We start from the raw sequence: 17,904 nt of genomic DNA on the forward strand, positions 1-17,904 counted from the left end.
CCAAATTTTTTATCATCCTCAAGTCCTCATTATGTAAAAGCTTTCAGCAGGCACTCAGTCATTGTATAACCACTCAGTTTAATTGCATAATCTCGTCTTGCTTTTTGTGAAATCTCTGCCTCCCTCTCAAAATGTTGATGTCCATCTATTTCAAGGGAGCCCACGCTGACAGCAAGAATGCCAAAAAGAAGAATAACAAGAAAACCAACAAAAACAAGAGCAGCGTCAGCCGAGCCAATAAGAAAAAACCTGGGATGCCGAATGTAGCCAATGATTTGTCCCAGAAGCTCTATGCCACAATGGAGAAGCATAAGGAGGTGGGAAACCCTATCAACTGTCAATAAATTTTCGTCTATTACTTGAGCGCTAGCCATGTGGTTGACATGACTAATTAACAGTAACTACACAAGACTAAGCTGGTTTGTTTTTCAGTGGCACAAGTCAAAGCCTTCTCCCAAGAGGCATTCACTAATACACAAATCAACAGCATGTTCAAATGAGGAACAAAAATGTATATTTTGTTGTACATTTTCAAGAAGGCTTAAGGGGCCTTTGTACTTTAGAGAGCAAGCTACATACTTGTAATACCTGGTGAGGAGATGCCTGCTTCTTGGAATAGACTGAGGAGGGGAATCAGTATTATTGCACATTGAATGTCTTTAAAACTAATGTATAATGTCTTATACTGTTTTTTTACTACTAGGTGTTCTTTGTTATCCATCTTCATTCTGGGCCAGTCATTAACACCCTCCCACCCATCATGGACCCTGACCCCTTGTTGACATGTGACCTGATGGATGGCCGTGATGCCTTTCTGACTTTGGCCAGGGATAAGCACTGGGAGTTCAGCTCGTTGAGAAGGTGTAAATGGAGCACAATGTGTATGTTGGTGGAGCTGCACAACCAGGGTCAGGACCGCTTTGTGTACACCTGTAATGAGTGCAAGCATCATGTGGAAACACGCTGGCATTGCACTGTTTGCGAGGTAGGGAATAGTGTTACTTTACAGAAATCTGCATCTGTTTCATTTTACATTCTAACTTTAATGTGGTCTTGTTACCTGTCCCCAGGACTATGACCTATGCATTAACTGCTACAACACTAAGGGCCATGAACACCAGATGGTGAAGTGGGGCTTGGGCATAGATGATGACAACAACAGCCAGAGTGGAGAGGCCTCCAAGAGCCCTCAGGAGAGCAGACGTCTCAGTATCCAGCGTTGCATTCAGTCCTTGGTCCACGCCTGCCAGTGCCGCAATGCCAACTGCTCTCTGCCGTCATGTCAGAAGATGAAGAGGGTGGTTCAGCACACCAAGGGCTGCAAGCGCAAGACCAATGGTGGCTGCCCCGTGTGCAAGCAGCTCATTGCTCTATGTTGTTATCATGCCAAGCACTGTCAGGAGAACAAATGTCCCGTTCCCTTCTGTCTCAACATCAAGCAAAAACTCCGTCAGCAGCAGCTGCAGCATAGGCTCCAGCAGGCTCAAATGATGCGCCGCAGAATGGCCACCATGGCTGGAAGGGCTATGCCCCTTCCATCGCCACCTACCTCATCTGCCCCTGACACTCCCAACTCTGTGCAGCAGCCTCATACACCCCAAACCCCCCAGCCCATGCCCAATCAGCCCCAACAGCAGCAGCAGCAGCAGCCAACCAACCCTGCTAATATTGCCCAAGGCTTTCCCAACAATGGCCGCAGCAGCCAGCCCCCGACACCAATCCCACAGGGCAAGCCAGGGCCTCAGTCATCACCTCTCCATCAGCAACAGTCACCTCTGCCTAGCTTGTCACACCAACAGCAGCCTCAGCTGCCGCAGCAGCAGCAGCAGCAGCAGCAGCAGCCTCTGTTGGCAGCCCTTAAGGTGGCCAGACAGATCGAGATGGTAGCCAAGGCAAGGCAGGAGCAGAATTATGCCATGAATGGGATGCCCATGAACCACCCACGCATGATGGGTCCCATGACGGGCCAAATGCAGATGATGCAAGGGCCCCGGGGACCCCAGGTGATGCAGCCTCTGCAGCAGGGCCAATGGGGTCCAGGAATGCCGAATCCCATGCAGAATCCCCAGGGTCATCAGCCACAGGTCCCTCCTCAACAAGGCCCTATGGCCCCTCAGCAGGCTCAGGGAACCAACATACCCCAGCAGGGCCAGCTAATGCAAAGACCCATAATGCCCCAGCAACAGGGTCTCCAAATGCCTGGTGTCATGCCCCCCCAAGGGCCATCACAACAGGGTATGACCCCGCAGCAGCAAAGTATGCCCCGTGGGATGCCTAGTAACATTGCTCCGAGTGCCCTGCAGGAGTTACTGCGCACTCTCAAATCTCCAAGCTCCCCTCAGCAGCAACAGCAGGTCCTTAACATCCTCAAGTCCAACCCCCAACTTATGGCGGCCTTCATTAAACAGAGAACTGCCAAGTACCAAGCCAACCAGCCACAGCAACAGCAGCAGCCCCAGCAGCAGCCAAACCCTCAGGCTATGTTGGCGTCTCAGGCAGGAATGCAGGCTATGGCAGCAATGGCAAATCAGGTGCCGAGACAAGTGATGCCACCTCAGCAGCAGCCCCAACAGCAGGCAGGTCCCCAAGGTATGGCTCCCATGGGCCCCCAAGGTCAAATGATCAGTGCTGCTCAAAATGGCAGCCCCCAGATGTACCGTAGACAACAGTTGCTCAGGATGCAGCAGATGCAGCAGCAGCAACAGGCGCAGCAACAACAGGGAGGCATGCCTCAGGGTCATGGTCAGTTCCCTCAGCAGCAGCCAGGGCCAGCAAGCTACTCCCAACTCCGTATGCAGCAGCAAATGGCGATGCAAGGAGGTGGGGGGCCCATGAGCCAGCTCCCTCCCGCATCCCAAATGGGCCAACCTGGCATGGGCATGGATGGACCTCAGAACATCCTTCAACAGCGCATGCTTCAGCAACAGCAGCAGCAGATGTTGAAGCAGCAGATGAGCTCTCCAGCACAGGCAAATTCGATGAGTCCACAACCCCACATGCTCCAAGGCCAAGGGCAGGGAGGTGCTCACTTGACTGGCCCAACAATGGCTAACACCCTTGGAAACCAAGTACGTTCCCCAGCCCCAGTGCAATCGCCTCGTCCACCTTCACAGCAGCCCCCTCATTCCAGCCCCTCCCCACGGATACAGCCTCAGCCTTCACCCCAGCACGGTGCCCTCCACTCTGGTTCACCTCACCCGAGCCTTGGAGGACCTATGTCAGGTCCATTGGACCAGGGACACATGGGAACACCGGAGCAGAGTGCCATGCTGCCGCAGCTTAACACACCGAACCGAGGAGGGTTGAGTAATGACATGGGCATGGTCGGTGACACGACGGGAGACACGCTGGAGAAATTTGTTGAAGGATTGTAGCATTTCATGACAGAAAGGCCTTGTTCTCTTTTCAGCTGACATTTTTGTAATGCTGATGTAAAAAGCTAAAAGGAGGTGTATGAGGCCTACAGACTGTGAACTTTTCCTTAACCAAGGGATTGCTTTTTATTCCCACAGAGTGATTTCACATTTGCTGTTGGGGGAGGGGGAGGGGGGGGGGGGGACGACAGCAAATTACACAAAAGGATATATTTTTGGTTCAGACCAGCCATGCCAGAATTTGCCCTGGTCTTTGTGTTGTTTAAATTTGGTTTTCATTTGTTATGCTCTGGTATTGACTTTTTAAACAAAACTTTGCAAAACAAAAAAAATATTTCATTTGATTTTTCTTTTTTTATTTTGTATCTTTGCAAATTAATATTGTATTTGTGTTGAGCAGACTGTAAAATTATTTGTCTGGAAATTTTTTGCCAGGTTTCACCTCTTGCTCAGTTTCTCTGTTCCTGGCTAATTTATTCTAATATGCCATTTTTCAAAAGGACTGCCTTTGGGAAAGCCTTAAATTTCCTTCCTGTTTGCAGAGTCTATGGGAGATTAACGTATTTGTATAGATCTAGTAACTATTGCACACACCCAAACACAACAGGCAGGTGTTAAAGAAACCTGCTTTGAAGCTTGTTAATGTTCACAGGTGCCAGAATGTTCTTTTTACTGGCCTCGGCTCAGTATTTGTCTTGCAGATGTTCGAATAATTGCTTCGTCTCTCCTTCAGTCTAAAGAACTTCTCTTCGAGTCCTGTACCTCTTTTGCCTGTGGTGGGAAATGAACTTGTTTAACTGCTGATTTGTGTTCAGAGAGTTTTGTGCATCATTTTCTCTCTTGCATTAAACTTGAATTGATGATGAACTGTTCTCTAATGGAAATCATGCAGCTAGACAAACCTGTAAATATGCAGAAAATAAGAATGAAATCACTGTACAAACTGGTTCAAAATGGCTCATTTCGTACTTATATACCATATTGTTAAATAAACCTGTGTGCCACAGACTCTGCTTCTACTTTTTTGGTTTGAATAAATCTGTTTGAAGAAGTTGATGAAGTTACTGATTGTTTTCAGGATTAAAACATTACATACACCCCCGTCCCCCAACCATAATAGTAATGTAACAACTGTTTCAAGTGTTATTTCAGTTACAAATTCTTACAATTATTAGATCTGTTTCAATGAATTTCACAAAGAAAATATGGCTATTGTTAATTATTTGAATTTCAGATTTGTCAATACATTGGTTCTGCTGTTATTGTAAACTTAAATTTTAGTTCAGTTTTTCTATTCAGATGACCACTAGTTGACCTTGGGAAGGAAAATTAAGAATTGGAGTTACAATAATACTAATGGTGGCCAGTAAAAAGAAAACAGAACAATATGAGTTGATGTAGATTCATGATTTCCTTCGTCTAATCGACAAATGTAAACCTTGTTGTGTTATTTCTTTTTATTGAATTGAATTAGGTCATTTTAATTTGTCAGCAGGCAACGTGGTGGACACCCTGGTTGCGTCAGTACCGTGCAGACGCGGGGTCCTAGCTGGTATCGTAACACGGCGTGTGTCCCCTGTTGAGTTGACCCAAGCTGTTTAACGTCTTATTTCAGCCTTCATCATGTCCCATTACTTCTCTCTTGCTCGGTTAACTGTCGGTTTGTCCGCGAGGGCCCGTTCCCTGTTACCGTTATGTACACGAGGGCTGAGCAGCGGAGTTGTCTCGCGCTCCGGGAGAGGGGGTAAGTCGTGAGTGTGTGCTAGCTTAGCGTGCTAACTCAGTAGACAGCAACAAAATCCTCCTACATTATGCAGTCTCGTTCCTTTGCTGAGAAAATCGCTGATTGACAGCGGAGGTGGAGGTCGGACCTGCAAAGGTACCGTCTCCTGACTGTTAACAAGATTTTATTGTATTCGTTCTAGTTATTGTTTGATTAAAACACAACGGATATGTGTATGAATATGCATTGGCACCAAAACCGAAGCAGTGAACCATCGATTTTAGAGGATAGAAAGTTAAATAGATTATAATAGATATTTGATACCATTAAAGTACATTTTCCGGAGCAGTAATGCAAGTAAAGTCAGAGATTTTTAGGGCTGCACAATTACAGTCGTATGAAAAAGTTTGGGCTGATCATTTTCAAGATTTTCCTTTATAAATCATTGGTTGTTCGGATCAGCAATTTCAGTGAAATATATCATATAGCAGACAAACACGGTGATATTTGAGAAGTGAAATGAAGTTTATAGGATTTACAGAAAGTAGGCAGGTGCATAAATTGCATAAATTTGGGCACCCCAACAGAAAAATTACATCAATATTTAGTAGATCCTCCTTTTGCAGAAATAACAGCCTCTAAACGCCACCTATAGCTTCCATTCAGGGTCTGGATTCTGGTTGAAGGTATTTTTGACCATTCTTCTTTACAAAACATCTCCAGTTCAGTCAGGTTTGATGGTTTCCCAGCATGGACAGCCCGCTTAAAATCACACCACAGATTTTCAATAATGTTCAGGTCTGTGGACTGAGATGGCCATTCCAGAACGTTGTACTTGTTCCTCTGCATGAATGCCTCGGTAGAACTTGAGCAGTGTTTAGGGTCGTTGTCTTGTTGAAGTATCCAGCCCCGGCGCAGCTTCAACTTTGTCACTGATTTTTGAACATTGTTCGCAAGAATCTGCTGATACTGACTGGAATTCATGCGACCTTCAACTTTAACATGATTGCCAGGACCTGCTCTGGCCACAGCCCCACAGCATGATGGAACCACCACCAAATTTTACTGTTGGTAGCAAGTGTTTGTCTTGGAATGCTGTGTTCTTCTTCCGCCATGCGTACCGCCCCTTGTTATGTCCAAATAACTCAATTTTAGTTTCATCAGTCCACAGCACCTTATTCCAAAATGAAGCTGGCTTGTCCAAATGTGCTTTAGCGTACCTCAAGCGACTCTGTTTGTGGCGTGTGCGCACAAAAGGCTTCTGCCGCATTACTCTCCCATACAGCATCTCCTTGTGCAAAGTGCGCTGAATAGTTGAACGATGCACAGTGACAGATGAATTATGATCATGTTGTAGGTCTTTGGAGCTGCTCTGTGGGTTGAGTTTGACTGTTCTCACCATCCTTCGCCTCTGTTTATCTGAGATTGTTCTTGGCCTGCCACTCCGGGCCTTCACTAGAACTGTGCCTGTGGTCTTCCATTTCCTCACTATGTTCCTCACAGTGGAAACTGACAGCTGAAATCTCGGAGCCAGCTTTTTGTATCCTTCCCCTAAACCATGATGTTGAACAACCTTTGCTTTCAGGTCATTTGACAGTTGTTTTGAGGCTCCCATGTTGCCACTCATCAGAGAAGATGCAAAGAGGAGAACAACTTGCAACTGGCCACCTTAAATACCCTTTCTCATGATTGGCTTCACCTGTGTATGTAGGTCAAGGGTCAGTGAGCTTACCAAACAAATTTAGTGTTCCAATAATTAGTGCTAAAGGTATACAAATCCAAAAATTAACAAGGGTGCCCAAAGTTATGCACCTGCCTACTTTTGTTTAAGTAATGATCGCACACTTTCTGTAAATCCTTCAAACTTCATTTCACTTCTCAAATATCACCGTGTTTGTCTGCTATATGATATATTTCACTGAAATTGCTGATCCGAACAACCAATGATTTAAAAAGGAATATCTTGAAAATGATCAGGGGTGCCCAAACTTTTTCATACGACTGTAATTTAAAAAAAAAAAAGATTGAAATTTGCAGGAGGCTCATTGGGTGTCAAAATACCACTTTATATGAAATAATGAAGTCCTGCCCATCATCTTCTACAGACTTCAGATAACATCTCTTTTGATAGTCTGACAAAAATTCCACCTACCTTAAGTATTGAAATGGTAATGAGAACAATGATGTAAAAAAAAAAAGAAAAAAGAAATCACTCGTTATAAGTGTTACTAGGTCTAAAATATTGAAATGAGATATTCCCACCTGTTGTGTGAGCAGTAACTTGTTGATGCCGTTGACAACAGTAAAAGTGAACAGTGACATTTGCTTGGCAAGTTTATGCCGCTGGTGATGCAGGGTAAGATCTGATACTTGATTGGCTCATCCTCAAACTAATAATGCAGCCACTTTAAAGATGCTTCCCCTGAGAGTAAATCACATAGCAGACATGTCATTTTTAACGATCTTGGTGGGCCTTCGAAAAAGATGTTATTTTTGTTATCATCCCCCATGTTTACATTAAGATCACCTCCTGTTAAGGCATTCCTCCTCCTACTGTCGCCATCTGTGTTCAGACCCGCAGGTTGGACCGCAGCAGAGGTGGAGCAGCCGTCCCAGAGTGTGGAGCTCTCAGCGGCCGTGCCTCGGCCTTAGCCGGCAGTCCTACTACAGCACCCAGGAGGCTGAGAAAGAGCCCGAGGAGGAGCCCCTGCATATCATCATCAAAGACACAGAGTCGGTGCAAGGTGCTGCAACAGCCGCTCGTTGTTGGATATCATAACTAGCTGGGCATTTCTTTTCAGTTTGAGGACGACTTGCAGTGTCCTAACCCCTCTGACCTTTCCAGGCAGCTCCTCCACTCATGAATTTCAAGCTGAGACAAAGAAGCTGCTAGACATTGTTGCCAGGTCGCTATACTCAGAGAAGGAGGTAAGGGTTTAATACCTTTTTTATTAAAAAAATTTTTTTTTTTTAATTACTCACTAAAACTGCACTTTCCCCTCTGGCTGCTTGCAATATCTGAGTCTTCCTCATCCCACCAGGTGTTTATCAGAGAGCTGATCTCCAATGGCAGCGATGCTCTTGAAAAACTGCGCCACAAACTGATCACAGCAGGTGGCGAAACAGCTCCCATGGAGATCCACCTGCAGACGGACGCTTCCAAGGGCACCTTCACCATCCAGGTACAGTGCATGTCCCTGGGGAACGTGCAGCCATCAGGAATTCAAGTTGACTACCAAACTTGTGCAATACAGCAACTCTGAGGGACACAAATCCTGGTGTTACGATGGTGGAGGGCTTGGTGACTGTCTTTAGCATCGGCCGTCAGCTTAACGTTCACTGAGACTCAAGAATAAACTGGTCACACTTTTGGTGTTCAAAGGTGGCAGGTGCTCATCACAGAGAGATCCAACCACAATACACTATTTCTAGTCAACGCTGCACTGTATCAAAAATCCCGACAGGTTGGTCACTTCCACATCCACTGCTGATAGGTCCTCAGCTCTTAAGTCCCCAGTGTTCCCTGTGTAGGCGGAACAACAAAAATGAATGTTCTTTGGGACTCGTAGGGAAGAACCAGATTACTGGGTGCCTCAGGTTATGGGCTCATCCATTGTAGAAGTTCTCTGGGATTCCTGAGCTTCAATTTGAGTGATATTGCCACCTGGTGGATGGACATAATATGGCAGGCAGTGATGTCTCTCACAGTGACTGGTGTTCTCTGTACTCTTACAGGACACAGGAGTCGGGATGAACCACGAAGAGCTGGTCGCAAACCTGGGTACTATTGCCCGCTCTGGTTCCAAGGTTCGCTCTGGAACTTTTCATCATCACCCTTCATCTGATATCATATCTATGATGTTCTCCTTGTTTAATTGTTCACTTGTTGCTCCCAGGCATTTCTGGATGCTCTGCAGAGCCAGGCGGAGGCCAGCAGCACCATCATCGGTCAGTTCGGTGTAGGATTCTACTCAGCCTTCATGGTGGCCGACCGTGTGGACGTCTACTCCCAGTCTGCTGAGCCCGGAGTACCCGGATACAAGTGGTCCTCAGATGGGTGAGATAGAGGGAAGAGGGAGGAATACGCTGTAGCGTGACATCAGGAGAATGAGAGTCATTTTCACCATGCACTCCTCTGTCATTGTGTCCTTCAGCTCTGGAGTCTTTGAGATCACCGAAGCCAGTGGCGTTCAGCAGGGCACAAAGATCGTGCTGCACCTCAAGGACGACTGCAAGGAGTTTTGTTCTGAGGACCGAGTTAAAGGTACGAACGAGCCCAGCCGGCGAAACGCACGCTGCTCATTAATCTGCTGCTCCACATGAAAAGAACCTGTCGTGTCTGTTGCAGATGTCGTAACTAAGTACAGCAACTTTGTCAGTTTCCCTATTTTCTTGAATGGACGGAGGCTCAACACCCTGCAGGTTAGCAGCTCCACGTTCGTTGTATAACACGTCAAATATGCAACATTATCACAGAATTAAACAACCAGCTTGTGACCAACTGTGCCCTCTAGTTTAATCAGCGTTTCATTACTGGCGCGTATACATTTGTATTTGTGCATTGTTTTTTTTGTTTTTTTATCCAACATACTCTTTGACCTGTGACCCATCAGGCATTGTGGATGATGGAGCCTAAAGAGATCAGTGACTGGCAGCATGAGGAGTTCTACCGATATGTGGCTCAGGCCTACGACAAGCCCCGCTACACCCTCCACTACCGGGCAGACGCCCCGCTCAACATACGCAGCATTTTCTACGTCCCCGAAACCGTGAGGAGATTTAATTTCTTTGTTTTAGTGTTTGTGTCGACAAATTCGTGATGAGAAGGAAGGGAACGTCACATATCGACCACTTAGCTCATCTGATATTCACACCAGCAGTTCACCTCTTCAAGAAGCACTGGGGGTTTGCAGTTCACCTCTTCAAGAAGCACTGGGGGCTTGAGGTTTTATTCGTGTGAATTCCTTCATCTACAGAAGCCGTCCATGTTCGATGTGAGCAGGGAGATGGGCTCCAGCGTGGCTCTGTACTGCAGGAAGGTTCTGATCCAGACCAAAGCCACTGACATCCTGCCCAAGTGGCTGCGCTTCCTCCGAGGTTCGAATCCGCCCGAGCAGCTCCACCTGCTCCTGGTGGCGCCACATGTGGGACTCGATGGATTCCAGAACAGTTTGGAGTCTTGACCTGAACTTTGTGTGTGTGCACAGGTGTGGTGGACAGTGAGGACATCCCACTCAACCTCAGCAGAGAGCTGCTGCAGGAGAGCGCCCTCATCAGGTGAAAGACCAGACTCACAACTCACTTGATTCTTTGTTTTCAACATATTCCCATTAATACGACAGACACTTTTTAATTTTTCTTTCAGGACGTTTTTTTTTACTGTCTATATACTTGGAAAAACCTCTTACCACGTTGCGCATTTGCTGCATTCCTTCTTTCAGGAAGCTCCGGGATGTTTTGCAGCAGAGGGTTATCCGCTTCCTCCTGGACCAGAGCAAGAAGGAGCCGGAGAAGTACAGCAAGTTTTTTGAGGACTACGGCCTCTTCATGAGGGAGGGCATCGTCACCACCCAGGAACAAGACGTCAAGGTGCCTTCGCTTTGGAAAGCTGCTAGAAAAAAACATCTCCCTTATGTTTTGTTGTCATAAGAAAGCGATGAAGTTGAAGTGTTCTGTAACGGCTGGAGTCTTCCTCTCTACTGTCTGTGCAGGAGGATATCGCGAAGCTGCTCAGGTTCGAGTCCTCGGCTCTGCCAGCTGGTCAGCAGACGAATCTCATGGAATACGGCACTCGCATGAAGGCTGGTACACGTAACATCTACTACCTGTGTGCCCCCAACCGCCATCTAGCCGAACACTCGCCCTACTTTGAGGCGATGAAACAGAAGGACATGGAGGTAGCTGACAGATGAAGAGACGTGTGCCTGCCATGCAAGAATGAAAATCTGCATCTGTTTTGAAAATGTCCTGTTTTCTTGTCATCCACGTGCAGGTGCTGTTCTGCTACGAGCAGTTCGACGAGCTGACGCTGCTCCACCTCAGGGAGTTCGACAAGAAGAAGCTGATCTCTGTGGAGACAGACATCGTGGTGGATCACTACAAGGAGGAGAAGTTCGAAGACAGCAAACCTGGTCTGCTTCTGTCTTCACACTCTACTAATGTATTTAGCTGGAACTCTCTGGCTGCCATGTTTGTAGTCCTGACACCCACTTACTCTCCTCTGCAGCGTCTGAGCGTCTGACGCAGGACCAGGCTGACGACCTCATGGCCTGGATGAAGAATTCTCTGGGCCCCCGAGTGACCAACATCAAGGTAGAGAATAGCTAGTTGGTTCATGAACTGAGGTTTAAACACTTGAACCAACATTTAACCACCCCACCCCCCCACCAGCTCACCCCTCGGCTAGACACCCACCCAGCTATGATCACTGTACTTGAAATGGGTGCTGCACGCCACTTCCTGCGCACCCAACAGTTGGCCCGCAGCACCGAGGAGAGAGCCCAGATCCTGCAGCCCACACTGGAGATCAATGCTGGGTAAGATTTGTGTGTGTGTGTGTGTGTGTGTGTTTGTGTGTGAGATGTATGAAGATGGTGTGTGTTTGCCAGTGGCAGCTGTGTTCAACTCTCCTGTACCTTTTCCTTTCTTCTGGCAGACATGAGCTGATCAAGAAGTTGCACTTGTTGAAGGACACAAACTCAGAACTGGCTGGACTGCTGCTGGAACAGGTACAGTAGAAACACCACAGAAACCAGAAGTGTGTGTGTGTAAATTATGGAACTATTTGATATTATGTTGGCTGACATGTCAACACGCCTCCCTTTGTACAAGATTCTGTTGTGCGACTGCGGTTTTCATTATCGACGACGGAAAAATTGCTCCCTATTGAATTTTGGTCTCTAGATGTCCAGTTCCAGAGTTGTAGCTGTAAATATTATTCACCCCGTCACTGACCAAGAAAGCCAGCAAATATTTACACTTAAGTTGGATTTTTACTCAGAATAATTGAACTTTGTGTTGTGTCTTTAATCTTATTGACTTGTCTTGCTTGGTCTGTTTTGTTTCAGATTTATGACAACGCCATGATCGCAGCGGGCCTGAACGACGACCCCCGGCCGATGATCTCCCGCCTCACCGACCTGCTGACGAGAGCTCTGGAGAAGCACTGAGAACAGTGTGTGTTTCTGTGCGTGCGTGCGTGCGTGTGTGTGTGTGTCTGAATGTGCTTGCAGACTATTGTGGCTTTGGTGACAGTTGCCTTCAGTGTTTCCAGCAGCTGAAGGGCGGCGCGAAGCTGGAGACATGCTGCTTCTGAAGGGCGCTGCAGGCAGTTGTTCACGTGAAGCCGTAAAAGCACATCTGTTTCCCATCTGAAGTATTTCATCCCCACTGATGGAGAGAATGAGAACGGAGCGACGATGGAATGCTAGCAGCTTTGTAGAGAGCTTTTCCACCTTCTATGTCCGCATCTAATTCACCTTAAACAGGCTCAGTCAGTCGGGGTGGGACAAAACATCCATACAGCAAATTACTGTGATACAGTATCAGTATGCTGCTGGCAAATACCAATATTTTTATTTTAAAAACTCACAAGCTGTAACTTCTTTTTGTCGTTTTTTTGTTTGTTCCAGAGGCTGAAAGACACTTTGTTGGACATAGTTTTCATCTTTGTCATCAAATTCTTAAAAAGTGCAACTATGAAGTGGAAGTTCCAGCGTCTTCCCTTAGGGCTTCTCCTCAGATATTCTGATGCATAAATATTACACAATCACTGTATTGCTGTACGATCATGAGCAAAGTACACCACTGATTCCCACCCCTACAGGTCATGGTTGCCTCCGTCCACACGCCAGTCGTAGCTTGACTTGGTAAAATTGCATTTTGACAATTTGAAGTGCTGCCAAAATAAACGTCCAGGCCACATTTTTGAAAGAGTCAAGACACAACGTTGAGAGAGAAGAAATGACTGAGCTGGTGGAAATGAATCACAAGCGGCAATTTGACCTGTGAGGAAGACCAAAGTTAACTGTGTCAAAATAGCATTTTAAGTGAATTATGATGGTGTTGCAGAGAAAAGGGCCATTCGGTCTTTCTACCGGAGGAGCGAGAGTCTGGTCGCTTTGCCGGCAGTAAGTCGGACTTCTTCCCAGTGAGGGTTGGACTCCGCCAAGGCTGCCCTTTGTCACCGGTTCTGTTCATAACCTTTATGGACAGAATTTCTAGGCACAGCCGGGTGGTGGAGGGGGTCGTCGCTGCTTTTTGCAGATGACGTGGTCCTCTTAGCTCCATCAGGCCACGACGTCCAGCTCTTGATGGGACAGTTTGCAGCCGAATGTGAAGCGACTGGGATGAGAATCAGCACCTCCAAGTCTGACACCAAGGTCCTCAGCCGGAAAAAGGTGGTTTGCCCACTCCAGGTCGGGGGAGGTCCTACCTCAGGTGGAGGAGTTTAAGTATCTCGGGGTCTTGTTTACGAGTGAGGGTAGGATGGAGCGGGAGATTGACAGGCGGATTGGGGCAGCGTCCGCAGTGATGGGGGTGCTAAACCAGTCCGTTGTGGTGAAGAGGGAGCTTAGCCAGAAGGCGAGGCTCTCGATTTACCGGTCAATCTATGTTCCAACCCTCACCTATGGTCATGAGCTCTGGGTAATGACCGAAAGAACGAGATTGCGAATACAAGCTGCTGAAATGAGTTTCCTCCGCAGGGTGGCTGGGCTCTCCCTTAGAGACAGGGTGAGAAGCTCAGTCATTAGGGAGGGGCTCAGAGTAGAGCCGCTGCTCCTCCATGTTGAGGAGTCAGTTGGGAGGTGTTCCAGGCATGCCCAACTGGGAGGAGGCCGACCCAGGACACGCTGGAGGGATTATATCTCTCAGCTGGCCTGGGAACGCCTTGGGATTCCCCCGGAAGAGCTGGTGGAAGTGGCTGAGGAGAGGACAGTCTGGGCTTCCTTGCTGAGGCTGCTGCCCCCGCGACCCAGACCCACTGGATAAAGCAGAGGAGGAAGACGACGATGATGGTGTTGCAGAGATGTCCTCCCTGCACTTGTTTTGACACAGATCCCATTGTAGTTGCAGTATCAGTCCAAATAGTCCCAATATTGTGCAGCCCTAGTTAGATATTAACTTGTCCACTATGCTAGTGTTTTATTGTGACATCCAAGTTTAACATCCTTAAAGAATTTGTTAAACTGCTATTCCTCAATGAAATATTTCCACTGTATATTTAGAGGTGACATGGGCTATTGCCTAGTTTCAAAACCAAATCTTGATTTTTGTATTTTTCAAAATGTTTGTGGTGCAGTGAATGAACAATTCCAGCCGATTCCTGTTGAAAACACAATTTTACTGCATTTTCAAAGTGACATGACATCTCTGCGGTGAGGGTGGCAAGTTGGGAGAAAATCAGGCTTCCAGATGTCCTTTGGTGGGACATCTCCCTACCAGAGACTCGGTGCAGGACGGTTTTTGGAGTTAAAAGCGATCCGTTGTGGTTTCTCCGTCAGCGTCCCAGTGCTGTCAATGTCTCTGAACCACAACGGGGGCCATCAGAGCCGCTCCGTGTGCTCCTCCCAGGGAGCCGTCCCGCCTCCACCTCTAGATCGTCCCATCAAGATCCACAAGTTTCAGAGGAATGTCAGGATAACTTGTCTATGTTGGCCAGGAAGCGCTGGGCCCACCATTCATCCAGATCGATGGGCTCAAAGTCTGAGAAACAGAGGGATGGAGGGGGATAAGACATCTGCAGCTTGTGAGACTGGAATGCTCTGCTGGAGAGGAAATGCAATTTTTTTCATCGCTGCAGTGAAAATTAAAAACAAAAGCTCTATAAATGAGTTACTTCTTCATGGTCTCCATTTTGTTAATGAGCGTGTACGTTTATCGAAATAGCAAAGAAGCGAAGGCTCTGTCTGGCATTAGCCGCCCCACATCTGGGGGAATTCAAAAACTGCGTTTGAAGACCAAATGCATGCTCGTGGTGCGACACGACTCACACTTGGAAGGTGCCTCACCATGGCAGACGTGTCCAGACAATGGAGAACCTAAAGGGTAGGACATTTGCTGCCAAACCCTTTCCAAGATTCATTGTGTGACTGTTGATGGGAAAAGGTTTCAAAAAGAGGATCCCAAAACAGCGGCTAAGGCAAAAAAACACAAAACATGTAACAGTACTTCATCCTCAAATGTGCGTTTTCTCAAAAGTAACCTATATGACCTGAAAGACTGCAGCTGGGGGGGGGGGGGGGGGCGATGGAGCAGTGACAGAAGAAGAGCAGCTGTACTCACTGTCCATGTGAGGGCTAGGAGTGTTGTCTTTAAAGTAGACCACCTCGGGCCCCTGGTTGGCTCCTGGCTCCGATTGTGTCACCTCCTGCCACACTGAAAACACAACGAACCAGTCAGTGCAAGCACCAGGAGCACATCCAAGGTACTGCATGTCCATAATTGGATTCAGTAAAGCTCATATCAACGATCCCATCTAGTTCATCCATTTACAGATTGATTCATGGCCTGGCTTCCTTCATCGAATCTGAAAGGGAGTCAGGATCATTTATTTCCGTGTCATTTTACCCTTCTTTTTGCAGTACATATACTGCAAACAGCTGAATATTCAGCTGGACCAATCCACTGGTTCTCATTCGCTGGAGCTGTGAGCTAAAATCATGGCGTTTGTGGATGACTGAGCGTACGGATGGACAGAAACGACATGGATTAAACCAACGCTGCACTTGGAAGGTTGTAAACTGACATTTGTGGCCAGTTCTTTCTGCAGTCTGGAGTCACAAAGACGTGACGTATTTCATGGATTTGCGAGCTCAAAAGACCAACGTGTGAGTACTGAAATATGCTTTAAACACTTCATGGATGAAGTATTTCTTTAAATCTCTCAGCTTGGCTTAGTTCTGCTCACTCGACTGACACATCAAATGACAAAACCTGCTGATGCGGCACCAATATTATTTTAAGAAAATTAATCTGAGGACAAAGTATACACTGCACCACAATACAAAGTCCTTTATTTGTTGTCTTTGAGTCTCTCACACATACTTAAGCCTAAAGATCAGGTTCAAGACTTCACAAGTCCTGAGCCCCCGTCACCCCAAGGACAACTGCTCCTGGCAGACATTTGTATTTCAAATGTAGACTTATCACACGTGTGTATGTGAACTATGGTTGATTGTTATCTGTGGTAGCTGACTTTTAGAAAAGTCAATTGTATGTGTGTGTGTGTGTGTGTGAAGAAGGGGGGGGGGGGCTTTGTGTCCTTGTCCACTCAGGCAAGGTTACTCAAGTTGTTTATGGGCTGAGTGGCTGAGCTTCCACACCAGCAGGACAGAAACGTTCCTCGGAAGCTTGAAAACCCAGTCACCGGTTGGAGTTTATCAATCACATCAGAGCTCTTTGTCTGTTTTCCTGAAAGCAGACAACAGGGTTCTTTCCCTGAGTGGCTGGTTCTCTGTTAGGTAGTGAGAGTTGTAGTGGTGGCGTTCATGGTGGGGGAGGGAGTCACTGATAGTAGAACAATGCCATTCATAAAACAGCCAGCAAGGGAAGGCCTGCCTCACACTAAAACATCAGACGGTTCTCACCCTCATGGACAAACTTGACGTTCTCCTCGTGTGCGGGGGAGAATCTCTCCTCCTGCTGGTTGTCCTCTGGAAGACTCGGGGCAGGATTGTTGTACTTCTTGGTATTAAGACGGTTGAAAACTATCTTAGGCGCTGGAAGGCTGATGGATATGAGAAGAGAGACAAGTTCTTTCACTTGATGACGTCTCACTGAAAGAGTTTAGTTGTGCAGGAGTTAAGAGATCACAACAGCTGAATGAAGGACCATGTGCCACCTTTGACTTCCCACAAGGTCACACACACGCACAAGCCTGGCTGGTTGGCAGGCATGCAGGCGCAGAGACTAAGGGAAGCCAAGAGTTCGAAAATGAGCCACCAGGAACCTGAAAAACTTGGAAGTACCAAACACGCGCACACACACACACACGCACGCACGCACGCACTTACTCTGGCATGTTCCAGGACGTTTGTTTATGCTTGAAGTCGTTTATTTTGTTGTCAAGCGGCTGCGTGGGCCCTGGAGAGAGAGAACAGTTCTCTATCGTGATCATCCATCGATACGACAGGGGGTCGTCCAGCGTTTGAGGGCTGAGACTCACCTGTGCGTCGCTGGGTGACCAGTTTGCTGGGACCTCTGGTAATAGTGTACATCCTGCGCAGGCGGAGCCACCTGTAAACTTCAGCACTTTGAGCAGCTCGACTTGAAACTTAAACGCATTCAAACTCCCCTCGAAGTAAATAAATAATCATTAAAAAAAAACGCTTGTATTTGTTATGAGATGCGTTGAAGTCCTCTCAGCTGCTCAGGGTGACAGAAGCATTCACCCCACGAGAGTGACGTGCGATAGTTTGGTAACCTCGGGGGAAAAAAACAAAAAAAACACTCCGCGTAAACTCTCCGCGTAACGCAGCCGGGGCGCATCCCAACCTTCTTTCCCGACCCACACAGACACAGAACTCGTCGTCACGTTTGTGCTAAAGGTGTCCAGCAGTCACACAATGTCACATAACCTGTTACAGTGGTTGTCACTCAGAAGGCAGTGGACGCACGCCGTCAACGCGCACCACTTCTCCAGCACGCCTCCCCCCGCGCTTTAAAGAGACAGTGTCCCTGGAAACTGTTCCCTGACCGGTCAGTTTGTCCTCTGAAGATGTTTAAGCCTATATACAATTTTAACACATTTCCCTTATTATTCACGGAGTAAAAATATAAAGCAAAAAACAAACAAACAAACAAACA

At 47.1% G+C, this 17,904-nt stretch overlaps 3 protein-coding genes across 7 annotated transcripts in view; 2 read left to right on the top strand and 1 right to left on the bottom strand.

Annotated features, from left to right (window-relative positions):
* LOC147245110 (CREB-binding protein-like) overlaps positions 1 to 4,403 on the top strand; it is a 39,910-nt gene extending 35,507 nt beyond the window's left edge. For all 4 annotated transcript variants that reach the window (XM_086186270.1, XM_086186272.1, XM_086186271.1 and 1 more), the window contains exons 29-31: positions 156 to 317; positions 704 to 985; positions 1,071 to 4,403. In XM_086186270.1, the coding sequence (XP_086042396.1) occupies positions 156 to 317; positions 704 to 985; positions 1,071 to 3,374 (2,748 nt within the window). In that variant the 3' untranslated portion in view covers positions 3,375 to 4,403. The remainder of the gene's footprint in view (positions 1 to 155; positions 318 to 703; positions 986 to 1,070) is intronic.
* A 497-nt stretch (positions 4,404 to 4,900) lies between these two features.
* trap1 (TNF receptor-associated protein 1) lies at positions 4,901 to 14,704 on the top strand. The gene is made up of 18 exons (XM_086184917.1): positions 4,901 to 5,118; positions 7,671 to 7,841; positions 7,943 to 8,025; positions 8,139 to 8,279; positions 8,833 to 8,904; positions 8,994 to 9,154; positions 9,252 to 9,361; positions 9,446 to 9,519; positions 9,711 to 9,866; positions 10,074 to 10,194; positions 10,305 to 10,374; positions 10,539 to 10,686; positions 10,809 to 10,994; positions 11,090 to 11,228; positions 11,324 to 11,409; positions 11,488 to 11,633; positions 11,753 to 11,825; positions 12,165 to 14,704. Exons 1-18 carry the CDS (start codon positions 4,998 to 5,000, stop codon positions 12,264 to 12,266), a joined length of 2,160 nt encoding a protein of 719 aa, XP_086041043.1. The 5' UTR covers positions 4,901 to 4,997; the 3' UTR covers positions 12,267 to 14,704.
* LOC147245112 (MAPK regulated corepressor interacting protein 2-like) lies at positions 14,411 to 17,780 on the bottom strand. 2 transcript variants are annotated; one of them, XM_086184918.1, is made up of 5 exons: positions 17,264 to 17,763; positions 17,112 to 17,181; positions 16,686 to 16,825; positions 15,382 to 15,474; positions 14,411 to 14,802 (listed from the first exon to the last, which is right to left on the bottom strand). In XM_086184918.1, the coding sequence occupies exons 1-5, from the start codon at positions 17,313 to 17,315 to the stop codon at positions 14,732 to 14,734; spliced, it is 426 nt and encodes a 141-aa protein (XP_086041044.1). In that variant the 5' UTR covers positions 17,316 to 17,763; the 3' UTR covers positions 14,411 to 14,731. The 2 variants fall into 2 exon arrangements, with proteins under 2 accessions (XP_086041044.1, XP_086041045.1); XM_086184919.1 differs by lacking the exons at positions 14,411 to 14,802; positions 15,382 to 15,474 and adding an exon at positions 16,152 to 16,509 and having other exon boundaries at positions 17,264 to 17,780.
* Between the last annotated feature and the right edge of the window lie 124 nt (positions 17,781 to 17,904).

This window comes from Aulostomus chinensis, chromosome 18, assembly GCF_037954235.1.
Source record: "Aulostomus chinensis isolate RoL2024-O1b breed Wild chromosome 18, RoL_Achi_v1.0, whole genome shotgun sequence".
Taxonomy (NCBI): Eukaryota; Metazoa; Chordata; class Actinopteri; order Syngnathiformes; family Aulostomidae; genus Aulostomus; species Aulostomus chinensis.